Consider the following 23,620-nt stretch of genomic DNA (forward strand, 5'->3'; position numbering starts at 1 on the left):
CCAGCACCCATGGGCACGGATGATGCCACTCCAAGAAGCACATTCATATGTTCCCAGGTCCGGAAGCCACATCACCCTCCACGACCACACGACTCAGGCCCTTTGCACAGGATGTGGCAGGTCCCTGTTCTGCAGGCGGCCACCCTGCCCGCCTGAGTCACGAAAAGCCAATTCCAAACGGTCACTTGGCTGCCAAGGACCGGGGCGTCAGGTGGGAGAGAGTGTGCTACTAAGGTATCATTTGGACCGAAAGGTGCTTTCGAGGTTGTCCACATCGCCCCAGGCCTGCTGGCCCAATGTTGCACATTTTGGGGACGATGCCATCCCTGCCGGTGACCCCCCCCCCATACTGTCCACTTGCCCATCTTGCCCCCCGTGGGGTGGAGCGGGGTGGGAAAGGCAAGCTCCATTTCCGACAACTCGGGTGAATGTTGGCTTCAGATAATCAGGCCCCCTTGTGCTACCCTTGCTCACCCTGTGGGAGTCATTTCCTGCCTGGTCTGCTGCTTCCCAAGAGGCAGATCCCAGGGTTCCGGGTCACCCAGCCTGGAGGCTGGCTTGGGAGTGACCTGTGGCATCGGGTTAGAAGACGTGTTACTTCCCCCTCCGGGCTGCAGGCCCCAGGTGTGGCTGAATGTGGCTGGAATTTGGAACCTCAGCAAAGCCACCTTAGATACCAGAGCTTCCCGCCCCGCCCCCCCCCCGAAAGGCCACGGAATCAGAAATGGGACCCTAGAAGGCTAAACATCAGATGAACGGAGGGCCATCCACCCGCCCACCAGCTGGGCGTTTGGTTTCCATGGACAAGAAAAGCTGGGCTTAAGATCAGAGAGAAAACCGTGGTCTTCGGCATCGGGGAGGAAGGGTCACTCTCAAGTTCCTCAGGCCTCGGTTTAGGCTTTTCCCGCAGGGGGAACTGGTTCATTGGGCTGAGGAACGTGTACTTTGACGGTTCTCGGAGGCCGACACCTGTTCAAGTCTTGGGAGTTCAGGCCTGCCATTGACTCTGGTGCGAATGGCCCCGATGGCGGTCGAGCATCGTGGTCCCAACAAAGGATTCGCTTTGACAACCAAAGTGTCAGGGGAACTCCAGTGCATGTCGTCCCTCCCAAGTCACCACTCAGCGCTGAGGTCGACAGACTCGAGCCCGAACACATGGATCCGACTGGTTTTCAAGAGTTGTGTCTGTGGACTTTTTTTTTTTTTTTTCTCTCTCTCTCTCTTTTTGGTCAAGCCCTACTGGGGGCTCTAGAGAGACCATGTGGTTCCAACCGGAACACTGTTGGGGAGAACCAGTTCAAGGTCAGTCCGGTGCTGTCAGTGGGAACTCAGAGCTCCCTTCTAGCCTGGTTGCTTGCCACCTGCCTCCTGAGAGGTTACAAAGTGGGTTACAGACATTAGCATGTGTTAATTCTCACAATGTCCCTGGAAGGGAACCAGGAAGTGTTGTGGATGCAGGTGTTGAGGCACAGAGGGGTGAGGCCACCGGCAAGAAGCCACAGAGCCAAACAGTGGCAGAGTCAGGAAAAGGGCGGGGGGTTCTCTCCACCACGTCAATGACTTTGCTCTCCAGCCTTCATCTCCATGAGGGCATTGGTGAACACACCCCCGTTCCAGGTGACTGAGACCTCACCACACAGGTTTGTTGGGTTAATAGTGACAAGCATTTCCCTGCCCCCAATCCCAACCCCGTTGTCGAACTTGGTCGTCGCCGGCCTGAGTCAGTCAGCCCGGATCCCGTCCTCAGGATGTCCCTCCTGACGACAGGAAACCTGCATTTCCTGGAACCCGCCCCGCACCCTCCCGGCGCTGGAGCCGCGCCTGGGAGCAGGCAAAAGGCTCTTCTCCGCGTCCACCCCATGTGCCCCATGGCTTTTGGGGTGGAAGGGAGTGGCCGCCCCATTTTGCAGTCTCCCAAGGGAGATTCAGCGAGCCGAGTCAGAACCCGGGTGCTCAGTCGTGGGGGGCACAGGTGCTGGAGCCAGGAGCCCCGCCAGGCTGGCTGGAAGGGCCCCCGTGCCGACTGGTCAGCCTCAGGCTGTGCTCGCCCCTGGCACCGCCCTTGCTGGGTGCTGTGTGTCCGGCTGGAGCCGCACCTGCGCTTTCTGGGAGGGTGCTCTTGGGGAACGGCCTGCCTCCTTCCAACCGCGGCAGCTCAGTTCAAGGCCGCGGGGACCACCCGGCCTGCTCAGTGGCTGACGGTCACTCTGGGTGGGGCCTGGGTTATAGAGAGGCTGGGCAGACAGGTCCTCCCACTGAGCGGACAGGTCCACAACCCGCTGAAGACAGGCAGGCCGGTGTCCCCTCGTTCCTCGGAGCGCCCGTCTGAAACTGCGACAGTCTGCTGGGATTGTGCCCGGGAGGGGCGCATCCCTGGCCCGCGGCCACTACGTGCAGTGGTGACAGCATCTGGCTACCCTTCCTCCGCGGGTGTGTCCGTGTTGGGGCTGGTGGGGCGACAGTCCCTTACACATTGGTGACCTCGAGGCCGTTGTAGCCTTCCAGCCGGCACTGCTCTGGCCTGCCCTGGGGGTCGTCGTCTCCACAATCTTCATTTTGAAGAGAGCCATAGTCATCATGAAAATCGGGGTCTTTGCTGCTGAAGCCCCTTCCTATCTTCCCCAGCGGCAGCTGAGAAGAGAGAGATGAAGGTCAGAGGAAAAAAGGAACGGGGTGCCTTGGGATCTGGAAAACGTGGGGTTCCCCCCATTCTCATTGCTGCGTGACCTTAAGCAACTTGCCTAACCTCTCTGTGTGCTTCCTGCTGCTCAGAGACCCCCGAGAGGATTTTGTGAGTCAGCCCTCGGAGAGAGCTTTGCGTTCCCAACTGAAGGAACTGATTGGTTGCCCAGGGTGAGGACAAATATAGTCTGATGGCCCTCAAAAGTCTCCTACCTCCCTCCTCAGCAGGAGGAGCATGGAGAGTGGGTGTAACAAGAGAGGCGAGAGTGTCTGAGCAGGGGCGTGAGGTCCGACTGCATTCCCAAGTCGGGAAGAAATATTCTAGCACTTCCTGGTGTGGCAGAAAGGGTGTGCGTGTTTTGGAGACTCAGAAACTGGGCTTTGGATCCCTGCTTTGCCACTTCCTGGCTGTGTGACCTGGGATGAGTCACCTGCCCTCTCTGAGCCTCAGTTTTCCCAGCTTCAAGGTGGGAATAGAAGTTCCTTTCTCCCAGAGTTGTCACAAAGAGTAGAAATTGGATCTGTGAAGCACACAGCCAGGTGTTGGCAAAGGGTGGCTATTATTAACCCTACACAGCAGGCCCTCAGTGTGTATTTATCTCTTATTTTGAACATATCTCTATTATAATCTTCGTGATGGCGCTTTGAAACTGCTTATTCCCTCGACTGCCAGACCAGTGTTTCTCGATCTTTTGTTCCATGTTGCCACCTTTAAAAATGGAGACTTTTCCGATATTTTCTCCTAATCCCACCCCCCATCAAATGTTCACCCCACAGATACACTGTGCTTCTGTTCATGTCCCGTATACATACCTGTGCTTCATACATAAAAAGAGTGAGGTTTTGGCCCCTTCCCACCAAACCCATTTTCACCCCATTCTAGACTGCACGTTTTGGACCGAGAGCACGGTAAAAGTAAGGGAGAGAATTTATTCATGCTTAGTCCCATTGATGCTCGGGGTGGTGCCTAAAACACAGTTAGGATCCAAAAAACGTTTGCTGCATGAATGGAAGAATTTTTGGATTATCCACTTGGGCCATCTGTGTCTACACACTTCCATTTAGGAATCTGGGTCAGTCTGAGTCTGTGTGAACAGATCCAAACTGCACGTGCTTCCTTCCATATACCAGAGGCTAATCTGCCGCTATGGGTCGGGTCATTGGAGTTCAAGAGCTAAGTCGGGGGTTCTCAGAGTTTGGGGTGCATGGAACCCTCTGGACGGCTTGGCTGCAACCAAGGATCCCTGTCACCCCAGAGGCCCTTGGTTTTAGGAGGCTCGGGTGGGGGCGCCTGGGTGGCTCAGTCGGTTAAGCGTCTGAGTCTTGATTTCGGCCCAAGTCATGATCTCACCGTTGGTTGAGTTTGCGCCCCGCGTCGGGTTCTGAGCGGAGCTCACAGAGCCTGCTTGGGATCCTCTGTCTCTCTCTCTCTCTCTCTCTCTGCCCCTGCTCACACTTGCTTTCCCTCTCTCTCATTCTCTCTCAACAAATAAACAAACATTTAGGAGGCCCAGGTGGGTCCCAGAAACTGCCTGTGATTCTGATGCAGGCAGGCGAGACCTGTGCTTTGAGATGCTATGCTAAGCCTCGGGTGGGGGCTGGGCTTAAAGCATCATGCAGGTCAGTTGAAGGTGTCTTCCTCTCTCCCGTCTGCATCTGTGACCTGGTCCATTGGTCCGCCTCCACAAGCCAAGACAGGAGCTGGGAGGGGGCATCATGGGTCCAGATGACAAAAAGACCTTCTCCAGGCTGCAGGAGCCCCGGGTGAAGGCGTCAGCGTCTTACCCGGCCAGCCTTGTATTTAATGCCGCCACTGCTCTCCTCCTTCCCCGCCCGGGTGACGCTGGAGGCCCTCCCTGGGGGTGTTCCGAAACGCTCAGCCTCCCGGATGCCTGAGGAGCTGGGGAGAGACACATTCTGAGTCAGCGGTGGGGGACCCGGTCAGCTACCATCACCCAGAGACACACACACTCACTCACACAGGTGACAATGACCCTACCTGCTGCAATTTACCGCGTATCTTCTGCGTGCTAAGCACCCCTGTTCTACGAATGCACTCCGAAGCGTCAGGAAAATCGCCCCGCCCTGCTTTTGAAGTCTGTGTCTCCCCCGCCCCACCCCACAGTGACTTGTTGACTGAAGTGACCCCACTACTCCCTTCTCTGTGTTAAAGCGCTGAAGGCTTCTGTTAGAATAGGATTTCGCAAACTGCGGCCTGCAGGCTGGAGCCGGCCCGCCGACTGATTTTGCAAATAAAGTTTTATTGGAACACAGCTACGCCCGTTAGTTGTTTATGTGTCGTCTAAGCCTCCTTGCTTGCTATGAGAACAGAGTTGTATACTTTTTAAAAAATGTTTATTGGGGCGCCTGGGTGGCTCAGTCGGTTGGGCGTCTGACTTCAGCTCAGGTCAGGATCTTGCGGTCCGTGAGTTCCGGCCCCGCGTTGGGCTCTGGACTGATGGCTCGGAGCCTGGAGCCTGCTTCCGATTCTGTGTCTCCCTCTCTCTCTGACCCTCCCCCGTTCATGCTCTGTCTCTCAAGTAAATAAACGTTAAAAACAAAAATGAATAAATAAATAAATAATTAAAAAATGTTTATTTTTGAGAGAGAAAGAGACAGAGCATGAACAGGGGAGGGGCAGAGAGAGAGGGAGACACAGACTCTGAAGCAGGCTCCGGGCTCTGAGCTGTCAGCACAGAGCCCGACGTGGGGCCCCTGAACCCACGAGACCATAATCCAAGTTGAAGTCGGATGCTTAACGTCCTATGCTTAACGAACTGAGCCACCCAGGTGCCCCTGTATATATATATTTTTCTTTTTTTAATTTTCTTTTTTCTTTTTTAAAATTTACATCCAAATTAGTTCGCATATAGTGCAACAATGATTTCAGGAGTAGATTCCTTAGTGACCCTGACCCATTTAGCCCATCCCCCCTCCCCCAACCCTTCCAGTAACCCTCAGTTTATTCTCTATATTTAAGAGTCTCGTATGTTTTTCCCCTCACTGTTTTATATTATTTTTGGTTCCTTTCCCTTACGTTCATCTGTTTTGTCTCTTAAAGTCCTCATGTGAGTGAAGTCATATGATTTTTGTCTTTCTCTGACTAATTTCACTTAGCATAATGTCCTCCAGTTCCATCCACGTAGTTGCAAACGGCAAGATGTCATTCTTTCTGATTACTGAGTAATACTCCACTGTATATATATACCACATTTTCTTTATCCGTCCATCCATCGATGGACATTTGGGCTCCTTCCATACTTTGGCTATTGTCGATAGTGCTGCTATAAACATTGAGGTACGTGTGTCCCTTCAAAACAGCACACCTGGATCCCTTGGATAAATACCTAGTAGTGCCATTGCTGGGTCGTAGGGTAGTTCTATTTTTAGTTTTTTGAGGACCCTCCATACTGTTTTCCAGCGTGGCTGCGCCAGCTTGCATTGCCACCAACAATGCAAAAGAGATCCTCTCTCTCCGCATCCTCGCCAACATCTGTTGTTGCCTGAGTTGTTCATGTCAGCCATTCTGACAGGTGTGAGGTGGTATCTCATTGTGGTTTTGCTTTGTATTTCCCTGATGATGAGTGATGTTGAGCGTTTTTTCACGTGTCATTGGCCATCTGGATGTCTTCTTTGGAGAAGTGTCTATTCATGTCTTTTGCCCATTTCTTCACTGGATTATTTGTTTTTGGGGTGTTGAGTTTGATAAGTTCTTTATAGATTTTGGATACTAACCCTTTATCTGGTATGTCACTTGCAAATATCTTCTCCCATCCCATCCCGTCAGTTGCCTTCTAGTTTTGCTGATTGTTTCCTTCTCTGGGAAGAAGCTTTTTATTTTGATGAGGTCCCAGTAGTTCATCTTTGCTTTTGTTTCCCTTGCCTCCGGAGACGTGTTGAGTAAGAAGTTGCTGTGGCCGAGATCAAAGACGTTTTTGCCTGCTTTCTCCTCGTGGATTTTGATGGCTTCCTATCTTACATTGAGATCTTTCATCCATTTTGAGTTTATTTTTGTGTGTGGTATAAAAAAGTGGTCCAGATTCCTTCTTCTGCATGTCGCTGTCCAGTTTTCCCAGCACCACTTGCTGAAGAGACTGTCTTTATTCTATTGCATATTCTTTCCCGCTTTGTGAACGATTAGTTGGTCATACGTTTGTGGGTCCATTTCTGGGTTCTCTATTCTGTTCCACTGATCTGAGTGTCTGTTCTTGTGCCAGTACCATACTGTCTTGAGGACTACAGCTTTGTAGTATAGCTTGAAGTCTGGGATTGTGACATTTCCTGCTTTGGTTTTCTTTTTCAAGATTGCTTTGGCTATTCGGGGTCTGTTCTGGTTCCATACAAATTTTAGGATTATTTGCTCTAGCTCTGTGAAGAATGCTGGTGTTATTTTGATAGGAGTTGCATTGAATATGTAGATTGCTTTGGGTAGTGTCAACATTTTAACAATATTTGTTCTTCCTATCCAGGAGCATGGAATCTTTTTCCATTTTTTTGTGTCTTCTTCAATTTCTTTCAAAAGCTTTCTATAGTTTTCAGCGTATAGATCTTTCACCTCTTTGGTTAGATTTATTCCTAGGTATTTTATGGTTTTATGTGCAACTGTAAATGGGATTGATTCCTCGATTTCTCTTTCAGTCACTTCATCGTTGGTGTGTAGGAATGCAACTGATTTCTGTGCATTGATTTTATATCCTGAAACTTTGCTGAATTCATGAATCAGTTCTAGCAGTTTTTTGGTGGAATCGTTAAGGTTTTCCATATAGAGTATCATGTCATCTGCGAAGAGTGAAAGTTTGACCTCCTCCTGGCCGATTTGGATGCCTTTTATTTCTTTGTGTTGTCTGATTGCCGAGGCTAAGACTTCCAATACTATGTTGAATAACAGTGGCGAGAGTGGACATCCCTGTCTTGTTCCTGACCTTAGGAGGAAAGCTCTCAGTTTTTCCCCATTGAGGATGATATTAGCATTGGGTCATTCATATATGGCTTTCATGATCTCGAGGTATGCTCCTTCTATCCCTACTTCCTTGAGGGTTTTTATCAAGAAAGGATGCTGTATTTTGTCAAATATAATGCAGATCCTCTGCATCTATTGAGAGGATCATATCGTTCTTGTCCTTTCTCTTATTGATGTGATGAATCACGTTAATTGTTTTGTGGCTATTGAACCAGCCCTGCATCCCAGGTATAAATCCCACTTGGTTGTGGTGAATAACTTTCTTAATGTATTGTTGAATCCGGTTGGCTAATATCTTGTTGAGGATTTTGCACCCATGTTCATCAGGAAAATTGGTCTATAGTTCTCCTTTTTAGTGGGGTCTCTGTCTGCTTTTAGAATCAAGGTAATGCTGGCTTCATAGAAAGAGTTTGGAAGTTTTCCTTCCATTTCTATTTTTTGGAACACCTTCAAGAGAATGGGTGCTAACTCCTCCTTAAATGTTTGGTAGAATTCCCCTGGAAAGCCATCTGGCCCTGGACTCTTGTTTTTTGGCAGGTTTTTGATTACTAATTCGATTTCCTTACTGGTTATGGGTCTGTTCAAATTTTCTATTTCTTCCTGTTTCAGTTTTGGTTGTGTATATGTTTCTCGGAATTTGTCCATTTCTTCCAGATTGCCCATTTTATTGGCATATAATTGCTCATAATATTCTCTTATTATTGTTTTTATTTTTTCTGTGTTGGTTGTGATCTCTTCTCTTTCATTCTTGATTTTATTTATTTGGGTCGTTTCCTTTTTCTTTTTGATCAGACTGGCTAGTGGTTTATCAATTTTGTTAATTTGTTAATTTATCATCAATTTGTTAATTTGCTATGAATTTATTGCCATTATGATGCTTGTAGAGTTGGAGCTTCTGGTGGTGTTCTCTGGTCCTTTTTAGTCTTTGTTGCTTTTGGTCTTTTTTTTTTTTTCATCTTTTCTCCCCTCAGAGAGTCCCCCTTAAAATTTCTTGCAGGGCTGGTTTAGTGGTCACGAACTCCTTTAATTTTTGTTTGCCTGGGAAACTTTTAATCTCTCCTTCCATTTTGAATGACAGCCTTGTTGGATAAAGAATTCTCGGCTGCATATTTTTCTGATTCAGCACATTGAATATATTCTGCCACTCCTTTCTGACCTGCCAAGTTTCTGTGGATAGGTCTGCTGCAAACCTGATCTGTTTTCCCTTGTAGGTTAGGGACTTTTTTTCCCTTGCTGCTTTCATGAGTCTTTCCTTGCCTGAGTATTTTGTGAATTTGACTCTGATATGCCTTGTTGATGGTCGGTTTTTGTTGAATCCAATGGGGGTCCTCTGTGCTTCCTGGATTTTGATGTCTGTGTCTTTCCCCAGGTTAGGAAAGTTTTCCGCTATGATTTGCTCACATACCCCTATTTCTCTCTCTTCCTCTTCTGGGACCCCTGTGATTCTGATGTTGTTCCTTTTTAACGAGTCACTGATTTCTCTAATTCTTAAATCGTGCTCTTTTGCCCTGATCTCCCTCTTTTTTTCTGCTTCATTATTCTCTATAAGTTTGTCCTCTATATCGCTGATTCTCTGTTCTGCCTCATCTATCCTTGCCGCTGCAGCATCCATTCGTGATTGCAGCTCAGTTATAGCATTTGAATACCATCCTGACTACTTTTTACTTCTTTTATTTCTGCAGAAAGGGATTCTAATCTATTTTCAACTCCAGCTAGTATTCTTATTATCGTGATTCTATATTCTGGTTCAGACATCTTGCTTGTATCTGTGTTGGTTAAGTCCCCGGCTGTCCTTTCTTCCTGCTCTTTCTTTTGGGGTGAATTCCTTCATTTTGTCATTTTGAAGGGAGAAAAGGAATTAATGAGGGAGAACAATTAAAATTTAAAAAATATTAAAATTTAAAAAAGATGAAAATTAAAAAGTTAAACACACACACACACACACACAAATTGAATAAATGATGCTAGATCCTAGATGTGTTTTGGTCTGGGTGTTGAAAGTGGTTTGACAGATTAGAGAAAAAAAATGGGAGGGAAGAAAAAAAAGGAAATCGTTTGAGAATTTGAAAAAAATGAATACACTGAAGTAGACTAAAATGAGATGATGGAGGTAAAACAGAATTTGAAAAAACATACACAGAAGTAAAGAATATAGTAGAAAAAATCAAAGAAAACTATTTTATTAAAAATTAAAAATAAAAATGAATTTTTCTTTTTCTATATTCAAGAGGGAGAAAAGAAACGAGAAAGAGAAAAAAGAGAAAAAAGAAAAAAAGGAAAAAAGGAAATCGTTTGAAAATTTGAAAAAGTGAATACACTGAAGTAGACTAAAATAAATGTTGGAAGTAAAATAGAATTTGAAAAAATTTACATAAAAGCAAAAAAATAGAAAAAAAAATAAAGAAAAATATTTTTAATAAAAATTGAAGGTAAAAATGAAGTTTTTCTCTTTCTGCATTCAAGAAAAAGAAAAGAAATGAAAAAGGGAAAAAAGAAAAGGAAGAAAAAGGAAATCGTTTGAAACTTTGAAAAGGTGAATACACTGTATTAGACTAAAATAAATGTTGGAAGTAAAATAGAATTTGAAAAAATTTACACAGAAGTAAAAAATGTAGTAAAAAAAAACAAAGAAAAATATTTGAAAAATATTGAAATATTCAAATTTGTAAAAATTGAAAATAAAAATGAATTTTTCTCTTTCTGTATTCAAGAAAAAGAAAATAAGTGAAAAAGAAGAAAAAAGAAAGAAAATTGGATAGATGGACTTGCTACCAGATTGAAATAGGACTGAAATCGCTTCGTTTTCCCCTAGAAGTCAGACTAGGAAGCGCTTTATGGTCCATAAACTCAGCAGGCGGTGAGACGTGTGTTCTTCAAGAGCGAGGTTGGCCCGGTTGGGCGGGGCTCAGTGTAACGGCTCCGCTCTCCACTAGATGGCGCTGCTAGCCTCCTGGGGTGGGTTCTTGTGGCGCTCGTAGGTGCGTATGCGCATGCGCGGGAGCGGTGAAATGGCTCCACCCAGCTACCCGGTCTGTTCTCCTCGATCAGCAGTCGCGCACCCATCCTCTGTCTTCAGCTCTCGACCGCTCCCCGCTTCTTCCCTCTCCGTGACCAGGCCCCAGGCAGTCGCTCTCTCCCGAGTTTTGTCTCAGACGCGGCTGTTTTCCCCGGCCCCTTACTTCGGAAGGGCTGCGGCTTCGGCCCCTTCCGCCCCTCTGCGGGAGGGTCTCCCCGGGCAACGGCCGACGCCGGCTGCACCCAGGAAAGTTCGCCAAACTGTGCTGCTGCCGGAGCCCAGGGACTGCGGCCGGGTGCCAGCCGCCCCAGAAAAAGTTCGCGAGCTAGCGCAGCAGCAGCCTTTCAGGGATTATGGAAAATCGCAACACACATCTGGCACCAGGCTTCACCCTTAACGACCTTGTTCCAGCACCAGTGACCGGGGCCGTTCTCTGGGCTCTGCTGGGTCCAGGTGGCCTCACAGCCTCTACCGAACGCCCTCCCGGCCGTGGAACCGCTTCTCCCCATGTGGCCCGAGAACCTCCCAGACCCCACTCTGCTCCTGGGGATTCGCCCTTCCCGCCAGAGCACCCACCGCCAGGTATCGAGCTGGGGAGTTGCAGCCTTTGCTCTCCCCCTGTTTACAGTCTTAATGGAATTTAAACCCTCTTCTTTCTCCTTTCTCCCCTTTTAGTTCACTCCCTGTGGCTGTTTCCAATTTTCCACTTTCTCTCCAGCTGCTTTTGGGGAGGGGTGCTTTTCCCGTATTCTCCCCCCGACCCTTGACTCCGTCCTCTCTCTGCCTGCAAAAGCACCTCCCTTCCCGCGGCTTCTTGCTCCCCAAGTTCGCCTCTCTGCACCGTGTCCCTGCTGAATTCTGTGGTTCAGGTTGTGCAGGTGGTCGTGTTAATCCTCCAGTCAGTTTTCTAGCTGTGTAGGTTGGTTTCGTGTTGGTCTGGCTGCATTTCATGGACACGAGACCCACAAAAATCTTCTATGCTCTTCCGCCATCTTGTCTCCTCCTCCCCCATATATTTTTGATATAGACCGAGTGTCTGTGTTTTGACACAGTTGCCAAGTGCTAACATATTTACTATCTAACCTTTTTTTTTTATTTGATAGAGAGAGAGTTTGTGTGCGTGCAAGTGGGGGAGAGGCGCAGAGGGAGAGAGAAAATCTTAAGCAGGCTCCATGATCAGCATGGAGCCCAATGTGGGGCTTGAAACCACGAACTGTGAGATCATGACTTGAACTGAAATCAAGAAGCTCAACTGACTGAGCCACCCAGGCGTCCCTCTGTCTAACGTTTTAAAGAAGTCTCCCGGCCCCTGTTAGACTATCAGTGCTGTGCTGGCCGTATGAGGTGTTGGGGTAAGAATCCTGGTCCAGAATCCTGGAAGTTCCGAACTCAGTCCTCCCACCTGCCCTGTTTTACTTTTAGATGTTGGCCAACCCCCCCCCCCCCCCCATCTCCCCTGGGCTCCGGCGTTCAGCCTTTGCCTGGAGGGTAGGCTGTAGCCTTGGCGGGAGCCTTGTGCACGTTCTCCGTCAACCTTGCCAGACCCAAGCCGCTTATGTCCAGAGAATTTCTCGGAGCTCTAGCAGGATTGAAATCCTGGCTCTACTATTCATTGGCTGTGTGACCTTGAGCAAGCCATTTCGTTTCTTGGAAGCCTGGTTTCTAGGTCTGCAAAACGGGGATTAGTTAAAACGTGCTTCAAAGCTTAGCTGACCTCCAATAAATGGCCACAAGAAGGGTTCAGAGTAACATTTAGAACACTTTGCAAAGGAGTTGGCTCTGATTGACAGGCAGCCGGGGATCCGGGTCGCGGGAGCTGAGAGCCTTGGCCCAAGCTAACATGAAGGCAGACTTGCTAAGAGAAATGAACCCTCTAGGGTTTTTAAAGCTGCCTCAGAGAGGTCCTGCTTCCGGGGCAAACTTTGTCGAGGGGGTTTAAGGCAGGCGAGAGGTGGCATGTAGGTGGTGCTGGCAGGTTGGAGGGCAAATCAAGCTGAGTTTTCAGATCCGTGGGTGCCGGGGGCTCCCCGGGTCTAGTGGGGAAGCCGTTCCAATGCAGAAGCCATGAAAATCTAAACTCACTCAGCCAGCGGTTTGCTGTCATGCATCGAAGTGCGTTAAATCCTCCTGACTTGGGGACACTAGCCGTTGAATGAGCTTGGGAGAGCTGCCGGGGCCCTCGGCTTCCCCCTGGAGAAGAGGTAGAAGTCAGGCCTTACCTGAGGATTCACGAGACCCTCGGTGGCAGGGATGGAACTTGACCTTGAGCCTCTAGGATCAAGATCCGGACCCTGGAGGACAGCATAGGACCCTGGGCTCCACACCAGTGGAGTGGCCTGGCCTGACCTCTGAGCAGGTACATCACCTGGGCTGTGTGTTCTGCAGAGAGGGGTGCGTAAAAGCTCTTCTCGGGGCGCCTGGGCGGCTCAGTCGGTTAAGCGTCCAACTTCGGCTCAGGTCATGATCTTGCAGTTCACGAGTTCAACCCCCACATCGGGCTCCATGCCGACAGCTCAGAGCCTGGAGCCTGCTTCGGATTCTGTGTCTCCCCCTCTTTCTGCCCCTCCCCTGCTCATGCTCTCTCTTTCTCTCTCTCTCAAGAATAAGTAAACATTAAAAAAAAAATTATGAAGTCCTACCTCAGAATGTGACCGTGTTTGGAGAGGATTCTTTGTGGAGGTAGGTAATGAAGTTAAAATGAGGTCATTCGAGTGGTCCACAGTCCGATATGACTGGTGTCCTTGCAAGAATCAGAGATTTGGGGGGCACCTGGGTGGCTCAGTCGGTTAAGCGTCCAACTTCGGTTCAGCTCATGATCTCGCGGTCTGTGAGTTCAAGCCCCACGTCGGGCTCAGTGCTGACAGCTCAGAGCCTGGAGCCTGTTTCAGATTCTGTGTCTCCCTCTCTGTCTCTGCCCCTCCCATGCTCATGCTCTGTCTCTCTCTGTCTCTCAATAATAAGTAAACATTAAAAAAACTTTTTTTTTTAAAGAAGATGGTGGGTGGGTTGAAGAACAAACCCATCAGAAAGATTGTCCTTCATTGTCGGGGGCATCCTGGGGGTCTCAGAGAAAGGGTTGTTCCCACCAGTACCGAACCACATTTTGGAGAGAGAGGTCTTAACCTCCATTATTGCAGTTGAACCTGGGCATTTATACCCTGGGACAAAGGCTCAAAAGTCCCCCTGGGAGGGGCTCAGGGAGGGGCCTTGACACCTTCCGCTGTTGTCTGGTCATTCGGCTCACGCTTCAGGGAAGAAGCAGCATATGATGGTTTAAATCCCAGCTCCACTGTTTATCAGCTGATGGGTCCAGCCAGGCAAGATAGGTAACCCTCTTGTACCTCAGTTTCCTCATCTGTGAAATGGGGCTCCTAGTATGTGTCTCCTGGTAGCTATCAAATGCTAGGCCCTGAGCCGGGCCAGTGGCAGAGGGCAGCCAGTGGCTGTGGTAGTTTGATGACCGCACCCTAGAGCTGCCTCTGCAGGAGGGAAGGAGAAGGGAGGAGGAGAGGGAGATGTTGGCCGATTCTTCCATTTTTGGAAACAAAATGGCAACCTCTGGACTGTGGGTCATGAGGCCATAGAACGGGAATGAGTAAGAAGATACAAAGTTTGTCTGCTGCTTCAGAGATCTAGGGGACACTCTGGGGGCCCCTGGGTGGCTCAGTTGGTTAAGCAACAGACTCTCGATTTTGGCTCAGGTCGTGATCTCACAGTTTGTGAGTTCGAGCCCCGCGTCAGGCTCTCGGCATGGAGCCTGCCTAGGATTCTCCCTCTCCCTCCTTCTCTGCCCCTCTCCTGCTCACGCTGTCTCTCTCTCTCAAAATAAATACACATTAAACAAAAATACAGAGAACTCCATCTCTGACCTCATATCCAAGTAGAATGTAAGTGGCATTCTGGAAGGACCCATCCCTGTCCCTGACTCTGTTAGTGACAGGCTGGATCATCCTCCAGGCCGACACTGGGGACAGTCCCCTATTTCCACGCAGACTTTCCATTTGGCTGCTCCGGGGCTGCAGCAAATGCCTTTGGAACACCATGGCTACTCCCTGCATCCTTTTTGTCCCCTGGTTTATTTCTCCAGATCTGGAACTCACAGAGGACTGACACACAGTTGGTGCTGGACGGGGGTTTATCAGGAGAAGCAGGAGGCGCGTGTCGGGGCAGATGCCGCGAGAGGATGCGAGACACTGCTCGTGTGGGTGTGTGTCTTGTCACAGAGACAGGAGGAGGCGGGAGAAGACGATGTCATGTTGGGACTTAGTGACGCCGGGAACGTGCCTCTCCCGGGGTCAGGTGTGGATGCTAATGTTCCCTGACTCCGTGGCCCTGGGCCACAGTATGGGGTGACTGCAGCCTCCTGATGTGCTCTGAGCGGCCTGCCCCCTCTCCTCTCTAAGTGGTCACAGGGCCTCAGGGTCTACTGGGGAGTGGGAGCAGGTGCTCGTCAGCACCCCCGTAAACTTGCCAGCGTGGTGGAAAGCCATTGGGTCCTTGGGAGACATTGGCATGGCCTCTGGCTACTCTTATGGGGCCACTGCACTTCTCTGAAGCTAGTTTTCTCACCCATACGATGGGGCAATGATCTGGGGCGCCTGGGTGGCGCGGTTGGTTAAGCGTCCAACTCTTGATTTCAGTTCAGGTCACTATCTTGCGGCTTGTGAGATTGAGCCCCGAGTCGCGCTCTGCGCTGAGAGCTCGGAGCCTGCTTGGGATTCTGTCTCCTGCTCTCTCTGCCCCTCCCCTGCTTGCTCTCTATCTCTCTCTCTCTCAAAATAAATAAACTTTAAAAAATGAGACAATGATCCCTTCTCATCCAGCTTCCTTCTTAGGGACGAGGATCAGATGAAATAAGGAATGAGACAGAACTTTGCTGTTGATAACTTGCAAGTCAAATTGCCAAGTGTTATTCCCACAACCGTCACCTGGTCCCCCCAAGCCTTGGATTCAATCCGGGATGGAGTCTCGGGTCAGCCCTTGGTATCTATTCAATGGTCAGGGATGTTTCTCCATCTGAATCCTTCCGCCCCATCAGAGTATTCTGGAAGGGCTCACCCCAAAGGACCAGCACCACCTGCCCTGCCCCCTCTCTCCGGAAAGCTAAAGTCAGCCACAGAAGGACAGGGAGCAAGAGGGCAATGGGCAGGGCAGTTTCACTGCTTGGGCCACCGCTGAGATGTCCTGGGGCAAAGCCCGAGGATCTTGGTTAATATAAACCCACCCGACCCTCCCACACATCTCACCACATGCCTGGGGGTCACCGTCTCCACTGGTGTTCTGCTTAGCTGGGGACACTTGTACCAACAGGGGGTGGTCTCCAGAATTTCTTAGAAACTCATGAAGTTCTGTTTCCCCTAAGCTGACCGAAATCTCTTCCCCTGGGCTGTGGCAGGTTCTCAGCAAAGGGGTGTCAAATGCCACACCGAGACCCGATGCACGGGCCATGGACGGACACGCAGAAGGAAGCAGCATGGTGCAGAGGTGACAGCAGGGAGGTGGGCCCGGGGTCTGGGCTGGTGGAGCCTCTCAGTGCCCTGGCTGACCAGCTCCGACTCCTTGCCTGTAAGATGGGAAGAGTCCACTTTCCTCTTCCTTATCCTGCTATCAGGAAGGATTGCTTGCCTCTTATTCTTAAACAAATTTTTTAATGTTCATTTTATTTTATTTTATTTTATTTTTTTCAACGTTTATTTATTTTTGGGACAGAGAGAGACAGAGCATGAACAGGGGAGGGGCAGAGAGAGAGGGAGGCACAGAATCGGAAACAGGCTCCAGGCTCTGAGCCATCAGCCCAGAGCCCGACGCGGGGCTCGAACTCACGGACCGCGAGATCGTGACCTGGCTGAAGCCGGACGCTTAACCGACTGCGCCACCCAGGCGCCCCAATGTTCATTTTATTTTTGAGGGAGAGAGACAGAGCATGAGCAGGGGAGGGGCAGAGAGAGAGGGAGGCACAGAATCGGAAGCAGGCTCCAGGCTCCGAGCCGTCAGCACAGGGCCCGATGCGGGGCTCGAACCCATGAACCGTGAGCTGAAGTCGGATGCCTCACCGACTGAGCCACCCAGGCGCCCCACTTTCACCTTGTTCTTAAAGGAGTCTTTGGCCTGTCCACAGCATAAGAACCCACCCTATTTGCTCCCCACCAGAAACTTCCCCAGCGCTCAGCCTCAAATCCTGGACAGTCCTTTTAATGCACCTGTTAGCTCAGGAGTGCTCAGGGGTTTAATCAGACACACGAGTGCCTGCTAATGTTTAGCTAGTGCTGCCCCTCCAGGGCTCAGAATGTATTAAGGCCATTACAGATCACAATGCTCCAGAAGGGAGGTCAGGGAAGGGGACAATTCTTAGGAGAAAAGCCTTTTTCCTGCACCTGTTGATGTACGCCTCATGGAATAGGGTCCTCGTCAAACGTTGGTCTCCATAGAGCTACCTCAAAATGCTCAGAGTGTACATTCCTGGGCTCTACCAGCAGACAAGGGTCCTGCAGATCTGAGTCAGGGCCAGGGGATCCGCATCTCACAAGGGCACCGATGGTTCTGCCGCAGGAGTCCATGGACCACGCTTTGAGAAACACTTAGGTGTTAGCCTGCTGATGGGGAAGGGCAACTCGGGGCTTCTGGGTTGTCGCCACTAATACACAACTCCCCCCACCCCCTAAGCCTCAGTGTCTCCACCTGCATAACACGGGGTGTGTTCCAGCTGCTTCTTGAGGCTTCATGTGGTTTGGGGGTTCAGCACCCGGGGTTCTGACTCGAGAGCCTCCGATTCAAATCTGAGCTCAGTCAGCAAGACGGACACAGCCTTAGCTAGACTCACCGATAATTAAAGAGCAAAGACTTAAATTACTAAAACCAGGAATGAGAGAGGGGACATTACCACCAACTTTACAGAAATAGGAGAGGCTATCAGGAAGTGATTATAGAATCAATTACATGCCAACGAATTAGCTAACCTTGGCAAAACGGACAAATTTCTAGAAAGATATAAACTACTGAAACTGATTCAAGAAGAAATAGAAATTCTGAATAGGTTTGTAACAAAGAAAATGGAAGTAGGGAAAAAAATTTCCCCGAAGAACAGTCCGGGACCATGAGGCTTCATCAGTGGATTCTACTAAATGTTTAAGGAATAATGAAAACCAACCCTTCACAAACTCTTCCAAAAGAAAAATACGAGGGGAGAGAATACTTCCCAATTTAACCTATGAGACCAGTATTACTCTGATACCAAAACCAGACAAAAATATCACAAGAAAAAAAAAAAACTCTATAGACCAACATCCTTTATAAATATAGATGCATGGGGTGCCTGGGTGAGTCAGGTGGTTGAACACCGGACTTCAGCTCAGGTCATGATCTCGCGGTCCGTGAGTTCGAGCCCCGCGTCGGTCTCTGTGCTGACAGCTCAGAGCCTGGAGCCTGCTTCAGACGCTGTGTCTCCTCTCTCTCTGCCCCTCTCCCACTTGTGCACGCTCTCTCTCAAAAATAAATAAATAAACTTAAACAATTAAAAAATATATAAATACAGATGCAAAAATCCTCATGCAAATGCTAGCAAATTTCGTCCAGCAACATATGAAAAGGAATATACACCACGATCAAGTGGGATTTATCCTAGGAATGCAAGGTTTCCAACGTATGGAAATCAGTCGATGTAATATGTCATATTAACAGAACAAAGGGCAAATCTGGGCTCTGCTACTTTCTAGCTGTGTGACCTGGGGCAGGGACCTTGGCCCCTTCGAACAAGTTTCTCCATTTATTTATTTATTTAAAAAATTTTTTTTTAACGTTTATTTATTTTTGAGACAGAGAGAGAGATAGAGTATGAACGGGAGAGGGTCAGAGAGAGAGGGAGACACAGCGTCTGAAGCAGGCTCCAGGCTCCGAGCTGTCAGCACAGAGCCCGACGCGGGGCTCGAACTCACTGGCTGCGAGATCGTGACCTGAGCCCAAGTCGGACGCTCAACCAGCTGAGCCACTCAGGCGCCCCTAGTTTCTCCATTTTCAAAGGAGGGTTGGTGACACTGACTTCTTGGTGTTGTCACGAGGATGAAATTAGTACCCATAGCAAGTGTCCAATAAACCTTAGCCTAACGGTAATTATTTTGTGGACAGAATCCACTGGGAGGGGGTCTGGGTCATCCGTCCAGGTGCTTCTTCTCTGGCCACTTTTCAGCTGAGGAGGCTGGGGTCGGTGGGCTGACACGGCCTGCTCCCCGGGACCATCAGCACCATCAGTCTGCTCGATCGCCGCCTCCAAACCTCCGTCTCCACAGCTCTCCCTGCCCGAGCGGCCACCTTGACCTCTCCGGCCGGTGCGAGTCCTCCCCAGCCCACACCCCACCCTCGCAGGGTCTTTCCTTACACCTGTGCTATTCACTTTCCCTTCCCTAAGTGCTGGGGGAGTTTGGGGATTTCACCACACACTTCATTCCAAGACCTGACCCCTCCTCTGTGACCTTCACGCTAAAGCACCTTGCTTCTCGGAGCCCCAGTTTCCTCTGTGTCAAAGGAGGCCTCCGTGTGGTAGGGGAGAAGGGGGTGCGGGAAGTGAGGGGGCCCTGGGGAAGTCAGGCTCATCTCCTCGAGCCCCAGAGCGGGAGCCAGCGGCCCACACTCACTTGGCTGGGTGGAAGACGGCAGTCATCTCCTCTGCCAGGTGTCTCCGGAGGATGTGCTTCCCGCTGGGGATGCCCAGGGCAGTGGCCATGGCCTCGGCGTTGAACGTGGGCTCCAGCACCAACACGGCACCGTGGATGCCGCTGTTGGTCAGGTTGTCTGCGTACTCCTGAGGGCGAGGCACAGGGCTGGTCAGCCTCGGGGGGCTGCCCTGTTGTCCTGAGGCTGCCCTGCCGGCTTGAGGTGCCCTCAGCTGCAAGTGGGGACATGTCCCCCACAGCAAAGGCTTGTCCCCCTGGGGACCGGTCAGTTGAAGCCCAAGGGGGATCCCCTCCTTTACGGCCATGAGGACGGTCACCAAGACTATTTTGTCACTGACATATCCCCAGACCTTGGCAGGCAGCCCATAAATACTTGTCCGGTGAGAAGAGAAACCCAGATCCAACCCGACCCAGGCTTCAGGGGACAGCCCAGCCTCTCCACTCCTGCTATGAGAAAGGCATCATTAATGGGGGTCCCGCTGCGGGGGCGGGGTGAGCGCTCCCTCCTCTTGAGCGACAGGAGGCAGGCACTCTCCGCAGCCTGGGCGGACACCCCACTCCCACAAAATAGGCACACAAACGTGCATGGGATTGGCACGTGCCTGCGAGTCGCCCCCAGCCCATCACCGCCTCTCACCTTCAGGTCGATGTCCCGCACCCACTTGAGCACCCGTTGGTTGGTCCAGACCACGGGGTCTATGTTCTGGGTCTCGCAGCGGGCGCGGCGCTCCTGGAGGGCCTTGTGGGGGGAAGAGAGCGGGTCAGCTGGTGTGTCGGGGTGGGGGGGTGGCTACACAGAGATGACAAGGAGCGAGTGTCGGCCGTGTTGGGGGGACCCTGGTATGCCAGTACAGGGGGGAGTTCTGGCCGGCGAGCCCCAGCTTCTCTGGCCACGTCAGGCTGGGGCTCGGCCGTTCATCGTGGGAAATGGGGAGAAGCCTGCGTCCGGGGTGGAGGGCTGGGTGAGACCCCCAGAGGCCGCCTGGTTTGTGCGTCCCTGTCCGCCGCTCTCCTGACACAGAGCGGGTGCCCAACAATGTGGCCCTTCCATGAGGGGCTAGGTCTCTTGTGGGTCCACCCAGGCCCTGGGGGCAACGAGTGTCACCCAGGCACAAAACGTCACCCACGGCGGCCTGTAGAGGGATCAGCCTGGTCCCCTTTCGCAAGCCCCCTTGGGGGGACTGGCTCCCAGACAAGGACTCCTGGGCTCGGGGTGGACACATGGATTTCTGCCCCCCGCCGGCCGATGGCTTTCTCCAACCTGCCCTGACCAGCCCCAGTGCACCAAGCCCTTTTCCACACTTGACTCTCACGATCTTCCTGCACATCCACGTCCTTCACCAGCCTGGGGCTCCCGGGGGCCCGGGGCCTGTGCCTCGGGTCCTGTGCTGGGCATGCGCGAAGGGCTGGAGAGCTGGACAGCGCCCTTTTCTATGCCTCTCCTCCTGACCCCCAGCTCTTGTGCTCTGACGTCACATTCGAAGAAAGGGAAACCATCTGGACTGATTCCACTCCGCAGCCGAGGGCCCCTCCCTCGGGGATATTTGGTCCCCGGGGAGCTGAGGCGCATGTCCCGTGCCGTCCGGCTTGGCAGGGCTCCGAATCAAGGGGGCGCTCAGAGTCCAAACTCTAACTCTACCCCCTGCTGTCCGGTTGCCTACCTGGCCTCCCTGTTCAAGGCCTCAGTTCAGGTGTCACTCTCTCTGGGACCCCCTCCCTGATTCCTCTGGAAGCGACTCCTTTGGATTTTCATAAAGCCCCGGGCTTTCCTCACCGGGGCAACTTTCCATGGTATTGTGGCTCCAGCTTCTATGTGGTTCTCCCTGATCAGCAGTGAGCTCTTGGATGAGGGTTCCCCACTTCCTCTGAATTGGGCACCGGGCCTGATGATGCCCAACAAGCAGTTGTTGGAAGAGGGAGGGAGTGAGGAAGGGGCGGATGGATGTGTGTGGATGGAGCGATGGGCAGGTAGTTGGATGGACAGTGGGTACCAGTGTGGGAAGAAGGGCTGTGGGAGGTGCCCCCACCTCCTGCCCTGGTCCTCACCTCCCTGCTGAAGTTCACTTGGTACAGCAGCTCGATCCCCAGCAGGATGCTGACCTGGTGGAACTTCTTGGACACGTTCAGGTGCTTTTCCAGGTCCCGCTTCATCAGGGAGTGTAGCATCCGCCCGTCGACCAGGTGGTTTTGGAAGGCCTGAGAGTACTGGGACAGGCCGATGTCATTCAGCCAGGCCTTGGCCACCCAGTGATGGTCCAGGTCAGCGGCTTTGGACAGGCTGGCGAGGAAAGACATGGCCAGAAAGAGGGATGGGTGGGGGACAGGTGGCAGGAACAGAGGGACGGGAAGAAACGGGGCGGAGATGGGCAGAGACGAAGATAGAGGGAAAACAACAGGGCGGGGGAGTGTGGGGGACCAAGAGATCGGGGAGACGGACAGGAAAAGGGATGGATTGAAGAGACAGGAAGAGAGAGACAAAGCAGAGATGGGGGGAGAGGTGGGCACAGGGGGTGGGAGGAGACAGAGACAGACAGAAAGACAGACACAGAGAAACAGAGAGCGAGCCCCCAAAGAGCAGAAAAAGGATCAACAGAGAGGCAGACAAAGGGGACAGGAAAAGAGGAGAGGGCACCTTCAGACACGCTGAGTGGGAAGGGACAGTGGCAGAGCAGCAGGGACATGTGCAGTGGGAAGCAGCACCTCTGGGAGCCCTCGGCATCCTCAGCCTGTCCCTGGGCACGGTCCCCTGGGAATGTCCCTCTACCGAAGCCCTGAAGCCTGCAAAGCCACGGCCTGGGCCGTCTCTCCTCAAAGTCACACCGTGGCGTGTCTTGAAATCAGAATTAAAACCACCATTTTGCCCATTCCAAGCCCTCTCACCTCACTGCTAGACCTCAGATCCTCTGTATCCCACACAGAACCTAGCTCAGTGCTGCACACATAGTAGGTGCACGACGAAGACTCAAATGGATAAAAAGGCGCGTGCTCCGGACCAAGAGGTCCTTCCGGCTGTCATTCCCCTAATCGCCACACGGTGGCAGCGGGACAGAAGGAATTAGCACAGCCCAGCCCGCCTACCGAGGGACTCGAGAAATGACCCCCGGGGCTGCCAGGTGGGCGGGTCCACTACAGAGGGATCAGGATGTTATAGGGAAATGTGGGCCCACGGGGAGACACCGCCCCCTTCCCCAGGTCCGGGATTGGGACCAGCGTCCTCCCCTCCCCGCCCCGGATGGAACACCCCTCACCCACTTTCCAGCCCCCTCCCTGTGCACCCATCTCTAAGAGCTGCCCTACCAGCCACTCAAGCTGGAGACCTGGGTGGGATTTTCACTCCCACCTGACTCGGCTGCCTCCTTTCCACTCTGTTCCGCCCACTCTGGGCAACCCTGCCTCTCCCTGGACTCTGAGCCCTCCCCAGTCCCTTCCCCAGGACAGCAGCCGGGGCCGACCACACCACCCATCCTGCTGGGGCTCCTGCCTGGCTCCTTGCTGTCCTTCCTTCATTCCACCAATACGCGCTTAGCAGCTACTGGCTGCTGTGCCCGGGATGGATGGTGTCGTGTAATGGGCACGTCTCCCCTCATCTCGTGGCCCCTTTCTTTCCTTCTTCTCCCCTGTGCTCTCTGTTCCCTGGGGGCATCATTTCCAGGGCTCTGGATACATCTGTAAATGAGGACTCCCAAATTCTCATCTCTCCCCTCTCCTGTCTTCTGAGACCCAGCTTCTCACTAACTGCCCTCCTAGCATTTCCTGAGTGTCACGCATTTCACATTTAATGGGCTCCAAATGAAATGCCCTGTCCCCTTTCCCAGCTCTGCCCCGTTGCCCACCATCACCCAGCTCCCGGGCCTCACTTGCCCTCCTCCTCCCGCCCCCGCCGGGTCTATCAATCACTCTGGTCAGTGTGTCTGTCCCCTTTTCTCCTTTTCTGGGCTCAATCTACCACCACCTCTGGCACAGGTTTCAGCAATTGCTTCCTTACTTCCGCCCCCCCCCCCCACCTGCTCCACCCCTTCGAATCCACTTTTCCCCACAGTGGCCAGTCTTTTAAAACCATCAATCAGGTCATGTCCCTCCTTTGCTTAAAATCTTCCCAGTGGAGGAACCTCAAGTGCACATCACTAAGTGAAAGAAGCCAATCTGAAGAGGCTACATATTGTACGATTTCAACTCTATGTCATTCTGGAAAAGGCAAAACCACGGAGACAGTAAAAAGAGAAGTAGTGGTCGCCAGGGGTTAGGAAGAGGGAGGGATGGACAAGTGGAGCACAGGGGACTTTTTAGGGCAGTGAA

At 51.5% G+C, this 23,620-nt stretch overlaps 1 protein-coding gene across 1 annotated transcript in view; it reads right to left on the reverse strand.

Annotated features, from left to right (window-relative positions):
* Positions 1-764: 764 nt before the first annotated feature.
* The window catches only part of KAZN (kazrin, periplakin interacting protein), a 165,350-nt gene continuing 142,494 nt past the window's right edge, over positions 765-23,620 (reverse strand). The window contains exons 11-15 of the mRNA XM_047869742.1: positions 21,371-21,602; positions 19,962-20,063; positions 19,286-19,452; positions 4,468-4,582; positions 765-2,631 (exon numbers count right to left, since the gene is read on the reverse strand). Of these exons, the coding sequence (XP_047725698.1) occupies positions 2,467-2,631; positions 4,468-4,582; positions 19,286-19,452; positions 19,962-20,063; positions 21,371-21,602 (781 nt within the window). The 3' untranslated portion in view covers positions 765-2,466. The remainder of the gene's footprint in view (positions 2,632-4,467; positions 4,583-19,285; positions 19,453-19,961; positions 20,064-21,370; positions 21,603-23,620) is intronic.

This window comes from Prionailurus viverrinus, chromosome C1, assembly GCF_022837055.1.
Source record: "Prionailurus viverrinus isolate Anna chromosome C1, UM_Priviv_1.0, whole genome shotgun sequence".
Taxonomy (NCBI): Eukaryota; Metazoa; Chordata; class Mammalia; order Carnivora; family Felidae; genus Prionailurus; species Prionailurus viverrinus.